This window comes from Salmo salar, chromosome 26 (assembly GCF_965601325.2).
Source record: "Salmo salar chromosome 26, fSalSal1, whole genome shotgun sequence".
Classification (NCBI taxonomy): domain Eukaryota; kingdom Metazoa; phylum Chordata; class Actinopteri; order Salmoniformes; family Salmonidae; genus Salmo; species Salmo salar.
The window spans coordinates 31,382,057-31,402,445 of NC_138316.1; the positions used below are offsets into that span (position 1 = coordinate 31,382,057).

The 20,389-nt window shown below is 44.5% G+C and overlaps 2 protein-coding genes across 2 annotated transcripts in view; both read left to right on the top strand.

Annotated features, from left to right (window-relative positions):
- The first annotated feature begins 637 nt into the window (after positions 1 to 637).
- Positions 638 to 6,459, top strand: LOC106587622 (F-box only protein 22). Its single transcript, XM_014176187.3, has 7 exons — positions 638 to 860; positions 1,409 to 1,541; positions 2,173 to 2,260; positions 3,003 to 3,101; positions 4,248 to 4,400; positions 4,900 to 5,065; positions 5,443 to 6,459. The coding sequence occupies exons 1-7, from the start codon at positions 730 to 732 to the stop codon at positions 5,834 to 5,836; spliced, it is 1,164 nt and encodes a 387-aa protein (XP_014031662.1). The 5' UTR covers positions 638 to 729; the 3' UTR covers positions 5,837 to 6,459.
- Positions 6,460 to 8,484: 2,025 nt separating this feature from the next.
- Positions 8,485 to 20,389, top strand: part of LOC106587632 (transmembrane protein 266) — a 121,900-nt gene continuing 109,995 nt past the window's right edge. The window contains exons 1-2 of the mRNA XM_014176200.3: positions 8,485 to 9,336; positions 10,652 to 10,794. Of these exons, the coding sequence (XP_014031675.3) occupies positions 10,781 to 10,794 (14 nt within the window). The 5' untranslated portion in view covers positions 8,485 to 9,336; positions 10,652 to 10,780. The remainder of the gene's footprint in view (positions 9,337 to 10,651; positions 10,795 to 20,389) is intronic.

Sequence of the window (20,389 nt, forward strand, 5' to 3'; positions counted from 1 at the left end):
AGTAGGTTGAGAGCTAGTTCCTTGCCGTCCACATAACCAACAAACTAACATGGTCCAAGCACACCAAGACAGTCAAGACAAAACCTATTCCCCCTCAGGAGACTGAAAAGACTTGGCATGGGTCCTCAGATCCTCAAAAGGTTCTACAGCTGCACCATCGAGAGCATCCTGACTGGTTGCATCACAGCCTGGTATGGCAACTGCTCGGCCTCCAACCGCAAGGCACTACAGAGGGTAGTGCGTACGGCCCAGTACATCACCGGGGCCAAGCTTCTTGCCATCCAGGACATCTATACCAGGTTGTGTCAGAGGAAGGCCCTAAAAATTGTCAAAGACTCCAGCCACCCTAGTCATAGACTGTTCTTTCACGGCAAGCGGTACCGGAGGGCCAAGTCTAGGTCCAAGAGGCTTCTAAACATCTTCTACCCCCAATCCATAAGACTCCTGCACATCTAATCAAATGGCTACCCAGACTATTTGCATTGTAGGTTAAGGGCTTGTAAGTAAGCATTTCACTGTAAGGTGAAATGTTGTTGTATTCGGCGCATGGACAAATAACGTTTGTTTTTATTTAAACATACTAGGCAGATAAAGCGTACTCGCCACTAGGTGGCAGTAATAGTGTATTTTATCCCGAAAACTGCTTTCGATATTTAGCTATGCAATTTGCATTAGTGAAAAGTCAGAAGACAAATCCGTAGCTAGCTGCCAAGATCTTGCGAAGGAAATATGGATGGAAATACAGACTTTTCTGGCATTTCAGATGAATGCACGGCAGAATACATTCTCAGTAATGTGGCAGAAGTAGTGGAGAGAATTTTGACGTTTGTACCAACTAAATCCCTGCTCCAAATTGCGTGGTAAGTGACTAGCTAGCTAGCTAACGTTAGGTAGCTAGCTAGATTAGCCACGGTCCGTGCTATCGGGGAACATTGGGACGTCCCCTCCGGTAAGGGTAGGGTTGTCCCAAGGATTCCGGATAAAATTGACCGATTAGCCATAGTCAGCTAGCTAGCTAACGTTAGCAAGCACAGTGTTTTATCAACAATGGCAATGCACGTTTCAAGTTCTAAACAGGACTGGAACTGAATATATGTAGCTAACTAGCAATCTACACTAAATGTCTCTGTTAGCTGTATACGTTTTGCTTGCAAAAAAGGCGTGCAGTCATGTGAAACTAGCATACGTTAGCTAGCTAGCTAACAAGTATCACAGCAGTATTTTAGTAATAATCTTGTATTACAGATTAGTATTTGACAGCTAAATTAGCTAGCTAAGAAATGCTTGGAATCTAGCTAACGTTAGCTAGTTATCCCCAGACTGGTCGTAGGTATCATGTTTTTTAAACAACTTCCTTGTCATGCCAGGATGAGAGTGAGAGCTGACGACTGTCTTCCTTATTGTGCAGTGTTTGCAGACTGTGGATGAACTGTGCACGGAGAGTACTGAGGGTCCAGCAGAAGTTGACGTGGGTGTCTGCCTCTGGACCGTCCAACTATGACGGCCATGCTCTCTGCCACAGCCTGGCTGAAGAAGTGGAGGTCAGTTTGAATACTGAAAATACACAAGAAATTACAACATGGTCTCTTTCAGGAGAACGTTTATAAATCGTTGATAGAAGTGTCATGAATAGAGCTGACATGATTGCATGCCAGAGAGTAGTATCATGAACAGACTACATAAACATAAATGGTACCGTAGATCTGTCTTTATACTATGAGCTCCGATTGATAACGAGCAGAAGTAGTTCCAGTTTTTCATCACTGGTTTTATATTTGGGCAAATCAAGATTTCACTGGTGTTAGCATCTTTTCTAAATTTGGAAGGGGAGGGGACATCTGGCCCATAACTTGCAAAGAGTGGATCTCCTCAATCCGGTTCCACTCCTCGTTCTAGCATCTCTTCTATTAACATGCACAGACCCAGAACTTAATCGAGCATCTGACCAATTACGCAAGACTTTAGTTCTGGGTTAACTGAGATTAGCCAGAGGCATGCTTGTTCGACATTATGCATATCTATCTGTATGCTGTTGCAACAGTCCTACAAGTAGGCTAGTAGAACACAGTAAAGTTATAGCCTGGCACCTACAGTGGAAGACAGTCTGTGTGCAGTATGTGGAGTCTGACATTATTGAAAACTGTAGAAACACCTCTCTCTTAATGTTTGCAGAATGTATACCTGCTGCCCAAAACAGTCTTGGTTATGGTGGACAGCGAGACCTTCAGTGGACAAGACTCTTCCTACAAGCAGAAAAAGGGTAAGACGTAACATGTACTACATTTAAATCAAATCAAATGTATTTATATAGCCCTTCTTACATCAGCCGATGTCACAAAGTGCTGTACAGAAATCAAGCCTAAAACCCCAAACAGCAAGCAATGCAGGTGTAGAAGCACGGTGGCTAGGAAAAACTCCCTAGAAAGGCCAAAACCTAGGAAGAAACCTAGAGAGGAACCAGGCTATGAAGGGTGGCCAGTCCTCTTCTGGCTGTGCCGGGTGGAGATTATAACAGAACATGGCCAAGATGAAACAAATGTTCATAAATGACCAGCATGGTCAAATAATAATAATCACAGTAGTTGTCGAGGGTGCAACAAGTCAGCACCTCAGGAGTAAATGTCAGTTGGCTTTTCATAGCCGATCATTGAGAGTATCTCTACCGCTCCTGCTGTCTCTAGAGAGATGAAAACAGCAGGTCTGGGACAGGTAGCACGTCCAGTGAACAGGTCAGGGTTCCATAGCCGCAGGCAGAACAGTTGTGCTTTACTACTCTGTAGAGCTGTCACTCTGTAGTAAAACACACTAATAATCCTGGGCCGAGAAGTAAAAAGTACTGTGGCCTCTTATCTACTAGCTAACTTCCATTTAGTTTGTTACTAAACACGTGTTAAGTTATTAAAAGTTGTAGGCTAAGTTGTGAAACTTGCTGCTTATATTAGAGACCCAGTCAGTAACAATCTAAATGTAAGGCATGTTCTAACCTGTATCCCCTCTTGCAGCACGCAAGACCCACCACAGTCCAGACTCAGTGGAGGAACTGAACAGGCTGTTCCCCAATGGATGTGACATCATGGCCATCGCCACTCCTGGTGTTGTTTGTAAGAACCACAGTATTTTCATATTTCCCTTCCTAATACCTAATGACCAGAACACTGTGTGGTAACTATTTCATGTGTTATAATATGTTATAACACATAATTTTCCTACAACACTAACCACTGATAGCTAGCTCATGTGCCATAATTCATGACACAGGCTGCTGCCAGTGCATGACATTCAGGTCCTTTCCTCTTTGATGCGTGTTGTGCATTCTCATCTACCAGAGTTTGTGAATGTTAACCAGCTCACTTAAGCGTATCACAGAGGAATGGGTCACCTGTCAACAGGGGATGGTCCACATTAATCTCCCCCTGCCTTATTAGCATAGGGTGCTCTGCTTTGGAGCTGGGAAGAGATGCATGGCGACTAGATATGTCGATAGATGGCCTAGTATTCCAGGACTGACAACAGGATCTGTGCTCTGTATTCCTCTATATAATCACTAAGCTGGAGAGAAGTGACACTCCATCAACCAAGTATGCAGATAGTGTCTTCCCCCGTGAACTGGAAATCTAGCTACGTTATATTGATTTGTTATGTGTTAAATAGTGTTATGTCACATAGATTGAGTGCTTAGAGAACCAGAGAAGTGGAACGCCATGCAATATGTTAAAATGCAATTACTGTTAGCTAGCTAACTACTTTAGTTAGCTAGCTAACAGTAATAACAGCTAACAGGGTCTGTGCATGTTAATAGAAGAGATGCTAGAACGAGGAGTGGAACCGGATTGAGGAGATCCACTCTTTGCAAGTTATGGGCCAGATGTCCCCTCCCCTTCCAAATTTAGAAAAGATGCTAACACCAGTGAAATCTTGATTTGCCCAAATATAAAACCAGTGATGAAAAACTGGAACTACTTCTGCTCGTTATCAATCGGAGCTCATAGTATAAAGACAGATCTACGGTACCATTTATGTTTATGTAGTCTGTTCATGATACTACTCTCTGGCAAATGTACATCATACATGTGATACATTTACCAGTATAAGGAAAAGGACATTGGTTGACAGTATGATTTGTCCTTTTGCCTTTTCCCACAGTAACCCTGAAGAAGACATTTGCTAAAATGTAGATTTTTTTTTAAGCAAACTTCCAATGTCCTCCCAAGAGTTGCTGCTGAGTCTCTTTTCATCTTCCCCCACAGTAACTCCCAGTGGCTCCCACTCGGGTCCACCGAAGGAGTTCCAAGAAGGAGAAGCTGGCTACGCTATCATGTTCCCTAGGATGGAGGGAGTGGACATCCGCCCCTTTCACTTCTGCAAACGCACCATCTCACAGTCACACCTGGAGGAAGCAGGTTGGTGTGACCGACTGGGAGTTGAAGTTATGATGACCAGTTCAGAAATATACCTTTCTCCGCTCTCCCACATAGGGGTACCACAGTCAACCATTAAGCTGCTCAGTGGGGCGACAGCGTAGCCTAGTGGTTAGAGCGTTGGACTAGTAACCGAAAGGTTGCTTGTTCGAATCCCCGTTGTGCCCCTGAACAAGGCAGTTAGCCCACTGTTCCTAGGCCGTCATGGAAAATAAGAATTTGTTCTTAACCGACTTGCCTAGTTAAATAAAGGTACAAATTAAATAAAACAAAGTGCAGGTCTTGTTCTAGCCCAATACAAACTCTGCAATGTAAAGTTGATACTAGGTTTACTATGTGAGTGATAAATACCAATATTACAGAAAAGAGATGGCAACAAACATTTCTACAGTATGCTAAACACATCCTTGGCTCTAGCCAACCGTCCACCATAATATGATTCTATCTCTGACCCCTCTCTGTTGTCGTCCTGTCCCCTCAGGGCTGGTGAATAACCCTGATCTGCGTGTGGTGCTGCTCTTTGGCTATGAAGCCTACAAACCCGGAGCAAACCGCTTCCTTAACCAGGTCCTGGAGCCTTTGGCACGCAGCAAGGCTCTCATCGCTGGGGGCCATGTGGAGAATGTCTTCTCCCCTGAAAGAGAGTGGTGAGTACCTGAGTGATCTGTAACATGTACTGTTCTTTTCAATGCTGAGAAAGGTCAGGAGTTCTCAAACAGGGGTCTGGGGTCTTATTTATTGCGACCTCCTAGTAATCTACCAAGCGGCAAAACATATATTTTTTAAGGTAGTGGGGGTCCTCAGCTGGACGCTCATCATATTCAGAGGGCCTCGACATGAAAAGTTTGGGAATCCCTACTCTTACTATGCAGCTGTGACTTTGTTTTTGTCTGTCCTGCCGTCGTTCTCTGTAACTGTTGCTGGGGCTCGTGCGGTGGTGTAGGTCTGGCCCTGAGTGGTCCCGGGGTTAGGGTTTAGCTTAGAGTATTACTATACAGTTATGTGACAGTGTCTTTCTCCGTAGCTGTGGCCGGGGGTCGTACGGCGTGGTGGGTCTGGCTCTGAGCGGTCCAAGGATCCAGGGGGCCAGTGTTCTCCTGGAGCAGGACGTGAGCAGCCCCAAGGCAGCTGAGGCCACCATACGGAGACTGAAAGCAGCCAACCTCCCAGAGAGGAACACCCTGGGCTTCATGTTTGCCTGCGTGGGCCGCGGACACAACTATTACAACAACCAACGTAACGTGGAGGCTGACACCTTCCGCAAGGTGTTCCCCAACATCCCACTGTTTGGCTTCTTTGGTAACGGGGAGATCGGGTGTGATCGTATCGTGAAGGAGGACTATACTCTGTGTGACACGGATACGGACAGTCTGCAGCATGGATACACCACTGTTATGACCCTAGTTCACCTTGGCTGAGGAGTCCATGGTCATATTTACATTCAAACTACAGTTTGTTTTGTTCACTTTAGGTTCCTATTGATTAGGTACAAAACGGAAGAAGCAGAGGGGTACTATCTTAACTGGTCCAATAAGAAACACCAGTTTTACGTTGCAAAATGTTTTGAAACGGTGTGCCCTAATGAATACAAACCTGGTGTCTAGTTCAGAAGACTCTGCACGTAACAATAAGGATCAACAACATTTTGGTTGTAGAATCTTGTTATCTCTCAGCCATGGTGGTATGTGATGCTGTTTGAAGTGGATTACAACATGTAGATGTCTTTTTGTTGTGTTCAACTTTTCCCAATGTAAAGTTTTAACTTTGTCAATTTTGGGGGGGAAATGCAATGTTTTATCTGCTGCAATAGAGGCAAATACTTACTTGATCATGCATTGATCAGTTTGAAACTTGAATAGGAAAGATTGCTGATATGTTAGTGAGTTTAACAAGGTGCTGATGGGAATCAGAGAAGAAAATACTGTCCATTCATCTCAGTCCTCTGTTACAAAATTATACAGTGGACTTCCCCATGTAAAACACATATATATTATCCTGAATTACTCACCAAATGTTATGCACATATTCAAAACATATAACTCAAACTAACTAATAATCTTGACCAGATGGTTTCTTACATCTTATAGTGAAAAGTCACTGACACTTCATGTCCAATTAACAAATATAATTGTTATTAATTATTATAAATAATTGTTGAGATTACCGATCAGGCACTTTTTAGTTAAGAAGATAAGGAAAGTAACATGTTTTGAACCTTTGAGAAAAATTCAGTTTGTTTTGATTTCAATGTTTTCTCCTGTATGTGCTTTGACACATGCCCCTCTTTTAGTGTTAGATATGGAGAAACCCTTTTTGAAATGCAATTAAATCCTGGCCTATTCCTACTACCTTTATAAGACTATTTCACACACTGGGCAATTCCACGATAATAGAGTGAGGCTGAGACTCAGATTTTTCACTTGAAATTACATGTCAAACAGAAAGCAATGATTGCAAAGTTAAACAAACCATACAACTCTATGCATAAGGATTACTTTTATAAAGACATTTACTTGAAGAACAGAACAGTGAACAGTGGGGCGGCAGGTAGCCTAGTGGTTAGAGCGTTGGGCCAGTATCTGAAAGGTTGCTAGATTGAATCCCCGAGCTGACAAGGTAAAAATCTGTTGTTCTGCCCCTGAACAAGGCAGTTCCTAGGCTGTTCCTAGGCCGTCATTGTAAATAAGAATTTGTTCTTAACTGACTTGCCTAGTTAAATTTAAAAAAGCAAAGTTTGGTAACAGAATGAGGGTTTGTGCTGTCATTCTGTTATTGTGGAATTGCCTCACTAGCTTCTATTTACTGAAATGGATTCTGTGGTTTAGACAATCTTTCTCTCTGTTGTGTCGTTCTTCATACTATCTTGTAAGGTCATATTTGTTGCTTCATTGGAACTGATGGTTTTAAATGGTGTGTTATTTTACGTGTTCCACTCCCAAACAGGGTATTCCCTCCATTATATGATTGTGTGATAAACATACCATGTACAAACAGTTTTGTAGTTGGGATTCTGTACAATATTCTGCTTCATTCATTTAATTTACGAATATATTATAATTCTGAAGACATTCCTGATGACAGTATTTGTTTTGTTTATGAAGGTATGAACACATGAGAAATGTTTAGGAAGTTCAAAACAGTTCTTTGGAGATGAATGTGCAATTTTACCAACCTATATGTTTGGCTAAATGGTTTTGATTGCTTCTGTTATTTTATTTAGAATAAGCCATTTTAAGGTATAACTTTTCAGTATAGTATACAAGTTATTCTCCTGATACTCTAATGGGGGAAATGTAAGATCACTGTTCATAGTTTTGTGACCTAACTTTTCCCAAATAATACTGTACACTCAGCAGAGGTTTTCATCTGGATAACAAACTTTTTTTTTAATAGCAGACATATTTTAGGAACATGCATCTTTGTCACCTTATACACTTTCATTATGTTCATTAGACAACACAGTTCCGTATGTCACCTAATGTTACCACACAACCATTCTGTGTAGAGCTAATGGGATTATTTTTAAATGGTTCTTTAAATCGTTTTCTCTGGCTTTAATATGATGAGCAAAATGTTTAAGGTTACAAGCACTTTTCAACTATGTGTGCCAAATATGTTTGATTTATTTCAAATTCAATAAATGACTGCCATTGAAATGTCTCCTCTCTCTGGCTTTCTCTGTCTCTAACTCCTGCACAAGAGTCACAACGTGGACTTCAGGTTTAGGTGTCCTGATTTATCAGAATGGAGAAAAAATGTGCATCTAATTATTTTCAGAACATCTTCCAATATCATATTCTACAACCAATGTACTTATATTAACATTTAAATGAAAGAATAACAGAATAGTAAAACCTGCAATTTATGTATATGTTTTGTTATATAACAGGCCTAATTGTTCAGAATTGCTCTATCATAGACTACAATTATTTCATTTCGACCATTTCCGAAAGCCTAACCTTGACAAGCAGGCGTCTTTGATAAAAGGCTGCGAAGACGCTATGAGATTGATTGATGTGCGCTCTAACCATCGACTGGCTATTCCTGGTGAATGACAAACTGTTAAGCCAATTGGTAGAAAGATCATTTATATTCCCATAGTATCTTGAATTTACGAAACGATAAAAAAAACGTCAAGCCTATGGACATGGAGAAAGGCAGCTCGGGCATAAAGCTATAGGCCTACAAATCAAGTGAGGTGACTGAACCTCAGTTTTCATTCGGTTATCAGGATTTGGAACTAGAATCCACAGAGAGCAAACATGAGTCGTGACCGAAGCAAGCAATGACAATGTTATAGCTTCGATACTGCCACTATTCGGCATGAAAATAAACGGCAATGTTTTTGACGTTGTTTCGCGGGGATTATGCTACTATTCTCGGTTTTGAAAGGGAGAGAGCCAGGCATCACAGCGTGGCACTAGAGAAACCGGAGGTTAATCACGTTTTCAGCACCTAGACAGCTCCTTGTGGAAGAGGAGGTCTATATTCGGCAGCAAGGAGTCCCTTCTGCGATCGCGGGGGAAGCCCTCAACCCTCACTAGCAAATTTGGAGCGGTGTAGCCAACACTACACACACAACGTTCCGACCTTTCTTCCTCCACTCTCCAGTGATGCTGTTAGCTGGTTATTCGGTGGTCAGTCTGAGACACTTAATATGATCTTGCTGAACGACGATGGTGCTTGCATTTCGGCTCCAGTCTTTTCGTTTTGCACAGGAATCTAAGCAGCAGCAGCAGCAGCAGCAGCAGGGGTGCTTGTCCAATGTAAACGTGTTAAGGAAGGCAGCAGCCTACACATCGCCACGAGCCTGGAGCACGAGCCTCACTCACGCTGATCATCACAGAGGGAGACATTATCACGAGCACGCGGCCAACGGGAGGCTCGATTAGACTGTCAACAATGTAAATCAAGACAGGTAGGAAGGTTCTGCTTTGGTTCAACTGAATAATAGATTAGTTGTACATTGCCGGGGCACTCCCTCCGTGTAGCCTACAACGGGGACCACCCCCGCTTTACACACAAGGATACTATAGTCTCTCGAGTCTCTGCTTCTATATTCAGGTACTACAGCGACTAAGTATAGTCCTAACCTGGATTCATGCTTGGCTTAGTCCGTTTCAATTACAATTTCCAGTAGGGTTACATTATTATTAGTTCCTGAACAGGGAGGGAAACATTTGCATGTCAAGCTACTTGTCAGTTTGGTTTTGACGTGGATATGGGGCTGAGTTGTGCTTTGAATTTGATGCAATGCTACAGAAAAGCCTTGTAAAATGAAGTAAGTTATGAAGTAAGGGGGCCGTTAGCCTACTTTACTATTCAATGAACTGTGTGAGACCCAGGGCATGTTCCAAATGGCCTACATAGGCTCACTTAAATATAGTGCACTATATAGTAAGTAGATTAGAGGCGAGATGGATCTGAACTGATTGGCTCCTGTAGTTTATTAAGGTCAGGCAGAGATCAGTGGACAGACCTCTACTTGATATTTTGTGCTGATCAGGCAAAGCACAGTCTATGAACTCTCACCATTCAAACACCATGGTCGAAAAAAGGGTATTCAAGAGAATTTGCTTAACATAACCCTTTATACAGTAAGTTGGGATGTGCTAACAACCTTCAGTTGTTGTAGTCTTTAGTAGAAGTCTCTCAATATACCTTCTCACCAGCACCATCTGAAATGTAATGATGGGCAACACAGAAAGACCTGTAATGTCTCTCACATCTTCTCCATTGAAAGTATTGGTACTGTAGTGTATGTCTTGGGTTTAAAGTGTTATTGAATGACTCATACATAGCCTACCATACTCTCAGGGGATTGCCATAATAATGTGTCACTGTCTGTCATCAATCATATCTAAATAAAGACCAATCACCTGGGTAGGTTTCCACTCATGCATGTCCTGTGTCAAGCGTAATGGATTTTCACAGCAGTAACTCAACAATGGACTCATTCTATGGTGAGAGCAGCACTTCATGAGTATTATTCAGCAGACATGCAGGTGATGTGCTCTTACCATAGACATAGAATGAAACATCTTTTACTTTGAAGAATTGCCGTTGTAGGTTACTCTTCAAGCTACAATTATAGTTCTTCATTGTCTCAGTATCCCCATACTGTTTCTGGTGCCATTATACAATGTTTTACTGAACTCATACATCTTAGTGTAGTACGGATGTAATATGGTTGTAGTACATCAGGTGTAATTGATATTTAATTCAATCCCCAGGTTCAACATGAGTCCAGCAGAGTCTATCTGGTGTGGTGAACTCAGAAGCTAAGAGAGGCATAGTGTGACTGAGAACTGAGTGAAGATCATAGCCTCCTCCTCTTCCTCTCTCCATCACCATTCACCAACATGGCTAACCCTCAGTAAGTACAGTACATTACACCACCCAGTGTGTGTATCTCTTCTCTGTCCCACCCAGAACATGACCTGTGCTCAGTAAGATCTCTCTCCCCAGAACATGACCTGTGCTCAGTAAGATCTCTCTCCCCCAGAACATGACCTGTGCTCAGTAAGATCTCTCTCCCCCCAGAACATGACCTGTGCTCAGTAAGATCTCTCTCTCCCAGAACATGACCTGTGCTCAGTAAGATCTCTCCCCCCAGAACATGATCTGTGCTCAGTAAGATCTCTCTCCCCCAGAACATGACCTGTGCTCAGTAAGATCTCTCTCCCAGAACATGACCTGTGCTCAGTAAGATCTCTCTCCCCCAGAACATGACCTGTGCTCAGTAAGATGTCTCCCCCCAGAACATGACCTGTGCTCAGTAAGATCTCTCTCCCCCCAGAACATGACCTGTGCTCAGTAAGATCTCTCCCCCCAGAACATGATCTGTGCTCAGTAAGATCTCTCCCCCCAGAACATGACCTGTGCTCAGTAAGATCTCTCTCCCCAGAACATGACCTGTGCTCAGTAAGATCTCTCTCCCCAGAACATGACCTGTGCTCAGTAAGATCTCTCCCCCCAAGAACATGACCTGTGCTCAGTAAGATCTCTCTCCCCCCAGAACATGACCTGTGCTCAGTAAGATCTCTCTCTCCCAGAACATGACCTGTGCTCAGTAAGATCTCTCTCTCCCAGAACATGACCTGTGCTCAGTAAGATCTCTCTCCCACCCAGAACATGACCTGTGCTCAGTAAGATCTCTCTCCCCCCAGAACATGACCTGTGCTCAGTAAGATCTCTCCCCCCAGAACATGACCTGTGCTCAGTAAGATCTCTCTCTCCCAGAACATGACCTGTGCTCAGTAAGATCTCTCTCCCCAGAACATGACCTGTGCTCAGTAAGATCTCTCTCCCCCAGAACATGACCTGTGCTCAGTAAGATCTCTCCCCCCAGAACATGACCTGTGCTCAGTAAGATCTCTCTCTCCCAGAACATGACCTGTGCTCAGTAAGATCTCTCTCCCCCCAGAACATGACCTGTGCTCAGTAATATCTCTCTCTCCCAGAACATGACCTGTGCTCAGTAAGATCTCTCTCCCCCCAGAACATGACCTGTGCTCAGTAAGATCTCTCCCCCCAGAACATGACCTGTGCTCAGTAAGATCTCTCTAGCACAGAACATGACCTGTGCTCAGTAAGATCTCTCTAGCACAGAACATGACCTGTGCTCAGTAAGATCTCTCTCCCCCCAGAACATGACCTGTGCTCAGTAAGATCTCTCTCCCCCAGAACATGACCTGTGCTCAGTAAGATCTCTCTCCCCCCAGAACATGACCTGTGCTCAGTAAGATCTCTCTCCCCCAGAACATGACCTGTGCTCAGTAAGATGTCTCCCCCCAGAACATGACCTGTGCTCAGTAAGATCTCTCTCCCCCCAGAACACGATCTGTGCTCAGTAAGATCTCTCTCTCCCAGAACATGACCTGTGCTCAGTAAGATCTCTCTCCCCCCAGAACATGACCTGTGCTCAGTAAGATCTCTCTCCCCCCAGAACATGACCTGTGCTCAGTAAGATGTCTCCCCCCAGAACATGACCTGTGCTCAGTAAGATCTCTCTCCCCCCAGAACATGACCTGTGCTCAGTAAGATGTCTCCCCCAGAACATGACCTGTGCTCAGTAAGATGTTTCCCTCTTTACCAGACTTCTCTGACCACTTTTCCTGAATAATAAATATGGTATTGTACACACAGGCATGCCCCCCCCCCACACACACACACACACACACACACACACACACACACACACACACACACACACACACACACACACACACACACACACACACACACACACACACACACACACACACACACACACACACACACAGAGAAAGTGAGAGAGAGAGATAGCGAGAGGGAGAGAGAGACTGAAAGGGAGACAGAGAGGGAGACAGAGACAGAGAGAGGCTGAGAGAGAGGGAGAAAGAGAGAGAGAGAAAGAGAGAGAGAGAAAGAGAGAGAGGGAGAGGGAAAACGACAATGGCCCTGTTACAGACAGAGGCAGAGCTCAATGATATTGCGGAGGGGCACCTCATTGGTCAGCTCATTTGGAATTCTGCAGTCTAGCCACTCTTTCACAAATTCCTCTTACCTTGCCATTTTTTCTTGCTATCCTCAAGTCTTTTGATTGGTTGATTTATTGATGAGTGTGTGTGAGAGAGAATGTGTGTGAGATAGAGAGAGAGCGATAAAGAGATAGAAACAAGATAGTTCAACATTTCCTTGCAGAAACATACCCGACCGACTAATTAACAATTGCTTATGCAGTGATGATCTTGTTTGTGGTTACTCCCAGTTGCATGATCAGTAAGGATGGTGAGAGGCCAGGACAGGTCTGGTCTAATGGAGACGTGTAGTGTAAGGCGAGAGGACCAAGGAGACCGAAGAGGAGGCTTACGTCTTTAGGCTGAACTTGACTGTGGCATCTATAGTTCCTTGAGCTTATTTGGTCTCACTTGACTTAATTATTAGTCTTCAGCAGGCTGTATGTAACTAGCCATGGTCATTATCCAAACGTGTAATAAATGAATAGCCCTCCTTCACTGTTCTCTGTCCGTCAGTGTGACAGCCTGTCAGGGGAGTGGATTTATTCTGTGCCCTGTCGGTCCAATTCTATTCTGTCACTCTGTCTTGCTCAGTCAGTGGTGTAGGGCTGTAGCCTATCTTTGGGCCCAGTTGTTTAAGATTCCGAAGGGTTGTCGTTGCAGGACAGCACCATTCATCTTTCTCTCTGTCGCTGTTTACCCCGTTGTTTATTCAATGCCAACAGTAGGGTGGGGAGGTTGGAGGGCTCTGCCTCTGTTGTTCAGCATGCTGAGGTTGACAAGCACATGGTGTCTGTCTGAGCAGGGTCATATTCCTGTGAGTCTTTTCCAAGCAGAACAGTAACACAGGGATGGATGGATGCTTGGGCCAGCTGATCTATTAGACCTCATCTATTACAGAAGATAACAAGGAATCTGTTAGGAAATCTCCATTACATGCATCTAGCTTTAGTAGCCGGAAAAAAATTGTTGTTGTTGTTGTTGTGAAGAGGGTGCTATTTCATGCTGTAGGTGATTTGCATCTTAGCAAATGTCTGTATTGAAACTGTACTTTATTTCATTCCTGATGATTTTCTGCCTAGAAAATCCTTTCTAGAAGTTATATCGTTTAACATATTACAAGTCTATATCATAATACAGCTTTTCCCATTTCACTGATCCCTTTTCTACACAGACTCTTTAGCTTTGAGCCTCAGGTAACCTCAAACACACTGCAGTTCAGTCCGACTGTAAAGAGCCAAGACCTTTCCTCTGCTGACAGCACAGCAGCTCTCCAGGAGGGTCTCTCATCATCAGTGTGTCTCCCAGTCCTGGTATCTGTAAAGGTCAGATGAGACTGGTCACACTGTGCCTGTCTGAAACATGCCATGCCTACAGCTTCCTGAAACCAGACTCATTTATCATTATGGAGATTTCCTGCATGAAGTCAAGGCTGATGGAGTGTCCCCATAGGCTAGCACATACTGTAATATTAGGAAAGGCATCAAGACAAAGCCTAAGAGGAAGAGGTGAAGGAAGGTTTAGGAAGCAGATTTGTGTGTCTTTGTGGATGGGTTGAATGGAGTGGAGTGAGCATGTACATGGGTCGGATGGAGTGTGCATGTACATGGGTTGTATGGAGTGGAGTGTGCATGTACATGGGTTGTATGGAGTGGAGTGTGCATGTACATGGGTTGGATGGAGTGGAGTGAGCATGTACATGGGTTGGATGGAGTGGAGTGAGCATGTACATGGGTTGGATGGAGTGGAGTGAGCATGTACATGGGTTGGATGGAGTGGAGTGAGCATGTACATGGGTCGGATGGAGTGGAGTGTGCATGTACATGGGTTGGATGGAGTGGAGTGAGCATGTACATGGGTCGGATGGAGTGGAGTGAGCATGTACATGGGTCGGATGGAGTGGAGTGTGCATGTACATGGGTTGGATGGAGTGGAGTGTGCATGTACATGGGTTGGATGGAGTGGAGTGAGCATGTACATGAGTCGGATGGAGTGGAGTGAGCATTGCGGTCGGGTGATAGTGGAAGCCAGGTCATCTGATGCAGCACTCCATCATTCTCCTTCTTGGTCAAATATCCCTTACACAGCCTGGAGGTGTGTTGGGTCATTGTCCTGTTGAAAACAAATGATAAGCGCAAACCCGCATATCGCTGCAGAATGCTGTGGTAGCAATGCTGGTTAAGTGTGCCTTGCATTCTAAATATATCACTGACAGTGTCACCAGCAAAGCACCCCCACACCATCACACCTCCTTCTCCATGCTTCACGGTGGGAACTACACATGCGGAGATCATCCGTTCACCTACTCTGCGTCTCACAAAGACACAGCGTATGGAACCAAAAATCTCAAATTTGGACTCCTCAGACCAAAGGACAGATTTCCACCGGTCTAATGTCCATTGCTCGTGTTTCTTGGCCCAAGCAAGTCTCTTCATCTTATTGGTGTCCTTTAGTAGTGGTTTCTTTGCAGAAATTTGATCATGAATTCGATCATGAAATTCGATCATGGGGCGGCAGGTAGCCTAGTGGTTAGAGCGTTGGACTAGTAAACGAAAGGTTGCAAGATCAAATCCCCGAGCTGACAAGGTAAAAATCTGTCATTCTGCCCCAGAACAAGGCAGTTAACCCACTGTTCCTAGGTTGTCATTGAAAATAAGATTTTGTTTTTAACTGACTTGCCAAGTTAAATAAAGGTAAAATAAAAAATAAATAAAATGAAGGCCTGATAAAATGAAGGTCTCCTCTGAACGGTTGATGTTGAGATGTATCTGTTACTTGAACTCTTTGAAGCATTTATTTGGACTGCAATTTCTGAGGATGGTAACTCTCTAATGAACTTATCCTCTGCAGCAGAGGTAACTCTGGGTCTTTCTTTCCTGTGGTGGTCCTCATGAGAGCCAGTTTCATCATAGAGCTTGATGGTTTTTGCAACTGGACTTAAAAAAAACTTTAAAAGTTCTTGACATTTTTCAGATTGACTGACCTTAACGTCTTAAAGTAATGATGGACTGTCGCTTCTCTTTGCTTACTTGAGCTGTTCTTGCCATAATATGGACTTGGTCATTTTACCAAATAAGGCTATCATCTGTATACCACCCTTATCTTGTCACAACACAAGTGATTGGCTCAAACGCATTAAGAAGGAAAGAAATTCCACAAATTAACTTTTAACAAGGCACACCTGTTAATTGAAATGCATTCCAGGTGACTAACCTCATGAAGCTGCTTGAGAGAATGCCAAGAGTGTGCAGAGCTCTCATCAAGGCAAAGGGTGGCTACTTTGAAGAATCTCAAATATAAAATATATTTTGATTTGTTTAACACTTTTTTGGTTACTACATGATTCCATATTTGTTATTTCATAGTTTTGATGTCTTCACTGTTATTCTATTATGTAGAAAATAGTAAAAAAGAAATAAACAAAAACCCTGGAATGAGTAGATGTGTCCAAACTTTTGACTGATACTGTAAATGGGTTGTATGGAGTGGAGTGAGCATGTACATGGGTTGTATGGAGTGGAGTGAGCATGTACATTGGTTGGATGGAGTGAAGTGAGCATGTACATGGGTTGGATGGAATGGAGTGAGCATGTACATGGGTTGGATGGAGTGGAGTGAGCATGTACATGGGTTGGATGGAGTGGAGTGAGCATGTACATGGGTTGGATGGAGTGAGCATGTACATGGGTTGGATGGAGTGGAGTGAGCATGTACATGGGTTGGAAGGAGTGGAGTGAGCATGTACATTGGTTGGATGGAGTGGAGTGAGCATGTACATGGGTTGGAAGGAGTGGAGTGAGCATGTACATGGTTGGATGGAGTGGAGTGAGCATGTACATGGGTTGGATGGAGTGGAGTGAGCATGTACATGGGTTGGAAGGAGTGGAGTGAGCATGTACATGGGTTGGATGGAGTGGAGTGAGCATGTACATGGGTTGGATGGAGTGGAGTGAGCATGTACATGGGTTGGATGGAGTGGAGTGAGCATGTACATGGGTTGGATGGAGTGGAGTGAGCATGTACATGGGTTGGATGGAGTGGAGTGTGCATGTACATGGGTTGGATGGAGTGGAGTCAGCATGTACATGGGTTGGATGGAGTGGAGTGTGCATGTACATGGGTTAGATGGAGTGGAGTGAGCATGTACATGGGTTGGATGGAGTGGAGTGTGCATGTACATGGGTTGGATGGAGTGGAGTGAGCATGTACATGGGTTGGATGGAGTGCAGTGAGCATGTACATGGGTTGGATGGAGTGGAGTGAGCATGTACATGGGTTGGATGGAGTGCAGTGAGCATGTACATGGGTTGGATGGAGTGGAGTGTGCATGTACATGGGTTGGATGGAGTGGAGTGAGCATGTACATGGGTTGGATGGAGTGCAGTGAGCATGTACATGGGTTGGATGGAGTGGAGTGAGCATGTACATGGGTTGGATGGAGTGGAGTGAGCATGTACATGGGTTGGATGGAGTGGAGTGTGCATGTACATGGGTTGGATGGAGTGGAGTGAGATGTGCATCAAGTGTCTAGAGATGCTGTACACATGGAACACACTGTTAGATATGGTGGAGCCTTGAACACTAACTCATACTGATGGCTAGCTTCTCCAATGTTCTCTACAGCAGCTGGTGGTTACAATCAGACAGCTGCTGCTTTTTACTTGGCCAGGTTGGGTGTGTTTAGCTCTGCAGGGCTTTCCACAACCTGAGTACTTTAAGGTGTGTTGATCACATACTGTAGCCTAGTCCAATCAACCCAAGTACGCTAGAATATGGATTGGTGTTGCTTTTCTGGATTATGAAACCATGGAAGGTTGGTGGCACGTTAATTGGGGAGAACGGGCTTGTGGTAAGGGTTGGAGCGGAATCAGTGGAATGGTATCAAATACATCCAACACATGGTTTCCATTTACTCCGTTCCATCTATTATTATGAGCCGTCCTCCCCTCAGCAGCCTCCTCTGGATGAAACACTGATGTGTCTGTCCAACTTACACAAGTGGTGCGATGATGTTCTTTGTGGTTGCTCCCAGTTGCGTGACCTTCTGCATGGTCAGTGGACTGCCTTAAGCCAATTATGCAACATGAATAATGACCTTTTCGACCTGGCCAATAACACTTCTAATTCTATCATTTGGCTGAAGGGGCAGGCTGTGTGTATGTGTCCCAATGCCCCAAGGGAGACTCTTCTTGTCTTTCCCACTGAATAATACACATAACCTCTGCAGAGTGCCTTGGCTTTTTCCATTGTCTTAGAGTGAGTTCTATGTACTGTATATAAAGTATGCCTCTGAGCTTTTCTGCTGTGTGACTTTGTAGTAAACATATGTGATCCCTGCGAGAATTTAACTCACAATCTCTTACCAACTGAGCCACACAAGACGACAGGAGTCCTGGGCCACTACTGTCCATCTATTTCCATTGGCAGCTAGCCATGGCACTGGGTCCCTGCTTTGCATGCAGTTGTGCTGGGATGAGATGATGAGGTGTGGGGCTCTGAACAGCTTGTGTCTGCCATGACTGATCAGATGGCTGTGTTGATCAGTAGGGATGGTGAGAGGCCAGGACAGGTCTGGTCTAATGGAGACCTGTAGTGTAGGGCGAGAGGACCAAGGAGACTGAAGAGGAGGCTTATGTCTTTAGGTTGATCTTGACTGTGGCGTCTATAGTTCCTTGAGCTTATTTGGTCTCACTTATAGTCGAATAGTAGTATTTATTTAATTTTTTCCCCATTTTATAAGGTCATTGTCTCATGTACACAAACCCACACTGGGAAACACTCAGGGTCACTATCATTTAGGCCTACTGTGTTCAAGTAGTGTTTTGATCCAAGACGAGATGCTCTATATCTGTCTATATTCTGTCTGTATATTTTCCCTGCTGCTGCCAGCATCATTCCAGGTATATGTAAATGTATTGGTGAATAAAGATGATATACTCTGATTTACTCCTCACTCTGAGGTAAAAGAGTCGCTACCTGACTAGTATTTTTTCCCAGAGGTCTCTGTGTACTTGGGAAAAGAAAAACAATGTTGTAGGGGAGCATATTAAGTAGGGATTAGTCATAATGCTGGCCTTCAAACAGACCACATTAACATTTCAGATGGGGGTTCAGCTAGGGATGATGCGTGCCGCGCTCGTAAGAGAGAGAGCGCTTTCTCCACTGATTATGTGTACCATGTAACCTCTCTGTTTCACAAGACAGACACTGTTATCCGTCAGGCTTATCGGGAGAATTCCCTTAGAAATCCTTGTTAACCGCTTTAACTATTTCTTATGTGAATGTGTGTGAGAAGAACACACCTGGATATGCTAGCATGCACAGTATGCGTGGGTGCAGCCTATGTGGGTTTAATTTGTGTATGTGCGTCTGTGTGTGGGTGTGTGTCTATGTGTGCATGTGTGTGTGTGTGTGTGTGTGTGTGTGTGTGTGTGTGTGTGTGTGTGTGTGTGTGTGTGTGTGTGTGTGTGTGTGTGTGTGTGTGTGTGTGTGTGTGTATGTGCGTCTGTGTGTGCGTGTGTGTCTATGTGTGCATGTGTGTGTTCTGTGTGTGTGTGTGTGTGTGTGTGTGCGCGTGTGTGTGTGTATGTGTGTGCGTGTGTGTCTATGTGTGCATGTGTGTGTTCTGTGTGTGTGTGTGTGTGCGCATGTGTGTGTGTGTGTGTGCATGTGTGTGTATTCAGTGTGTTTGTATTTGTTTGTTCGTGGACATACATTAGGAACCACTCCAGGTGTGGTCTGCTCCCAGTCTGTCGTGTCCGTCGTCCTTGTGAAGGTTAGTGAGTCACTGTAGAGATTAGATTGGTCCTGGGTGCCTCCGAGGCCACTGACTCCCCACAACACAAGCACTTTACTGCACACCCTGGTCCTAGTGATGGTGATGGGGCACTGCCCTCCAACTGCACAGGTCAACCCTGATCCTATCAACAGACCATTACTGTTGACTTATCTCTTAATACTTTTAATGGAACTACAAGATGGTTTTCTTTCATTATGTAGGAGGTCGATATTGTTTTACTTAGCCTTGAGGAGTTGGAAGTGAAGGTGGAGGAGGAGGGGGAGGTGGAGATGGAGGAGAAGGTGGGGGAGGAAGTGGAGGAGGTGGAGGAGTAGAAGATGGGGGAGGAGGTGGAGGAGGAGGAGGAGTAGAAGGTGGGAGAGGAGGTGGAGTAGAATGTGAGGGAGGAGGTGGAGGAGGAGGAGGAGTAGAAGGTGGGAGAGGAGGTGGAGTAGAATGTGAGGGAGGAGGTGGGGAGGAGGAGGAGGAGGAGGAGTAGAAGGTGGGAGAGGAGGTGGAGTAGAATGTGAGGGAGGAGGTGGAGGAGGAGGAGGAGTAGAAGGTGGGAGAGGAGGTGGAGTAGAATGTGAGGGAGGAGGTGGAGGAGGAGGAGGAGTAGAAGGTGGGAGAGGAGGTGGAGTAGAATGTGAGGGAGGAGGTGGAGGAGGAGGAGGAGGAGGAGTAGAAGGTGG

What these genes read in the sequence shown, in the direction of transcription:
- LOC106587622 (XM_014176187.3), top strand. Translation starts at nt 730, where the DNA reads ATGGATGGAAATACAGACTTTTCTGGCATTTCAGATGAATGCACGGCA. An exon ending in TTCCTACAAGCAGAAAAAGG is followed by an intron (nt 2,261 to 3,002) that starts GTAAGACGTAAC and finishes CCCCTCTTGCAG; the next exon opens with CACGCAAGACCCACCACAGT. An exon ending in CGCCACTCCTGGTGTTGTTT is followed by an intron (nt 3,102 to 4,247) that starts GTAAGAACCACA and finishes CTTCCCCCACAG; the next exon opens with TAACTCCCAGTGGCTCCCAC.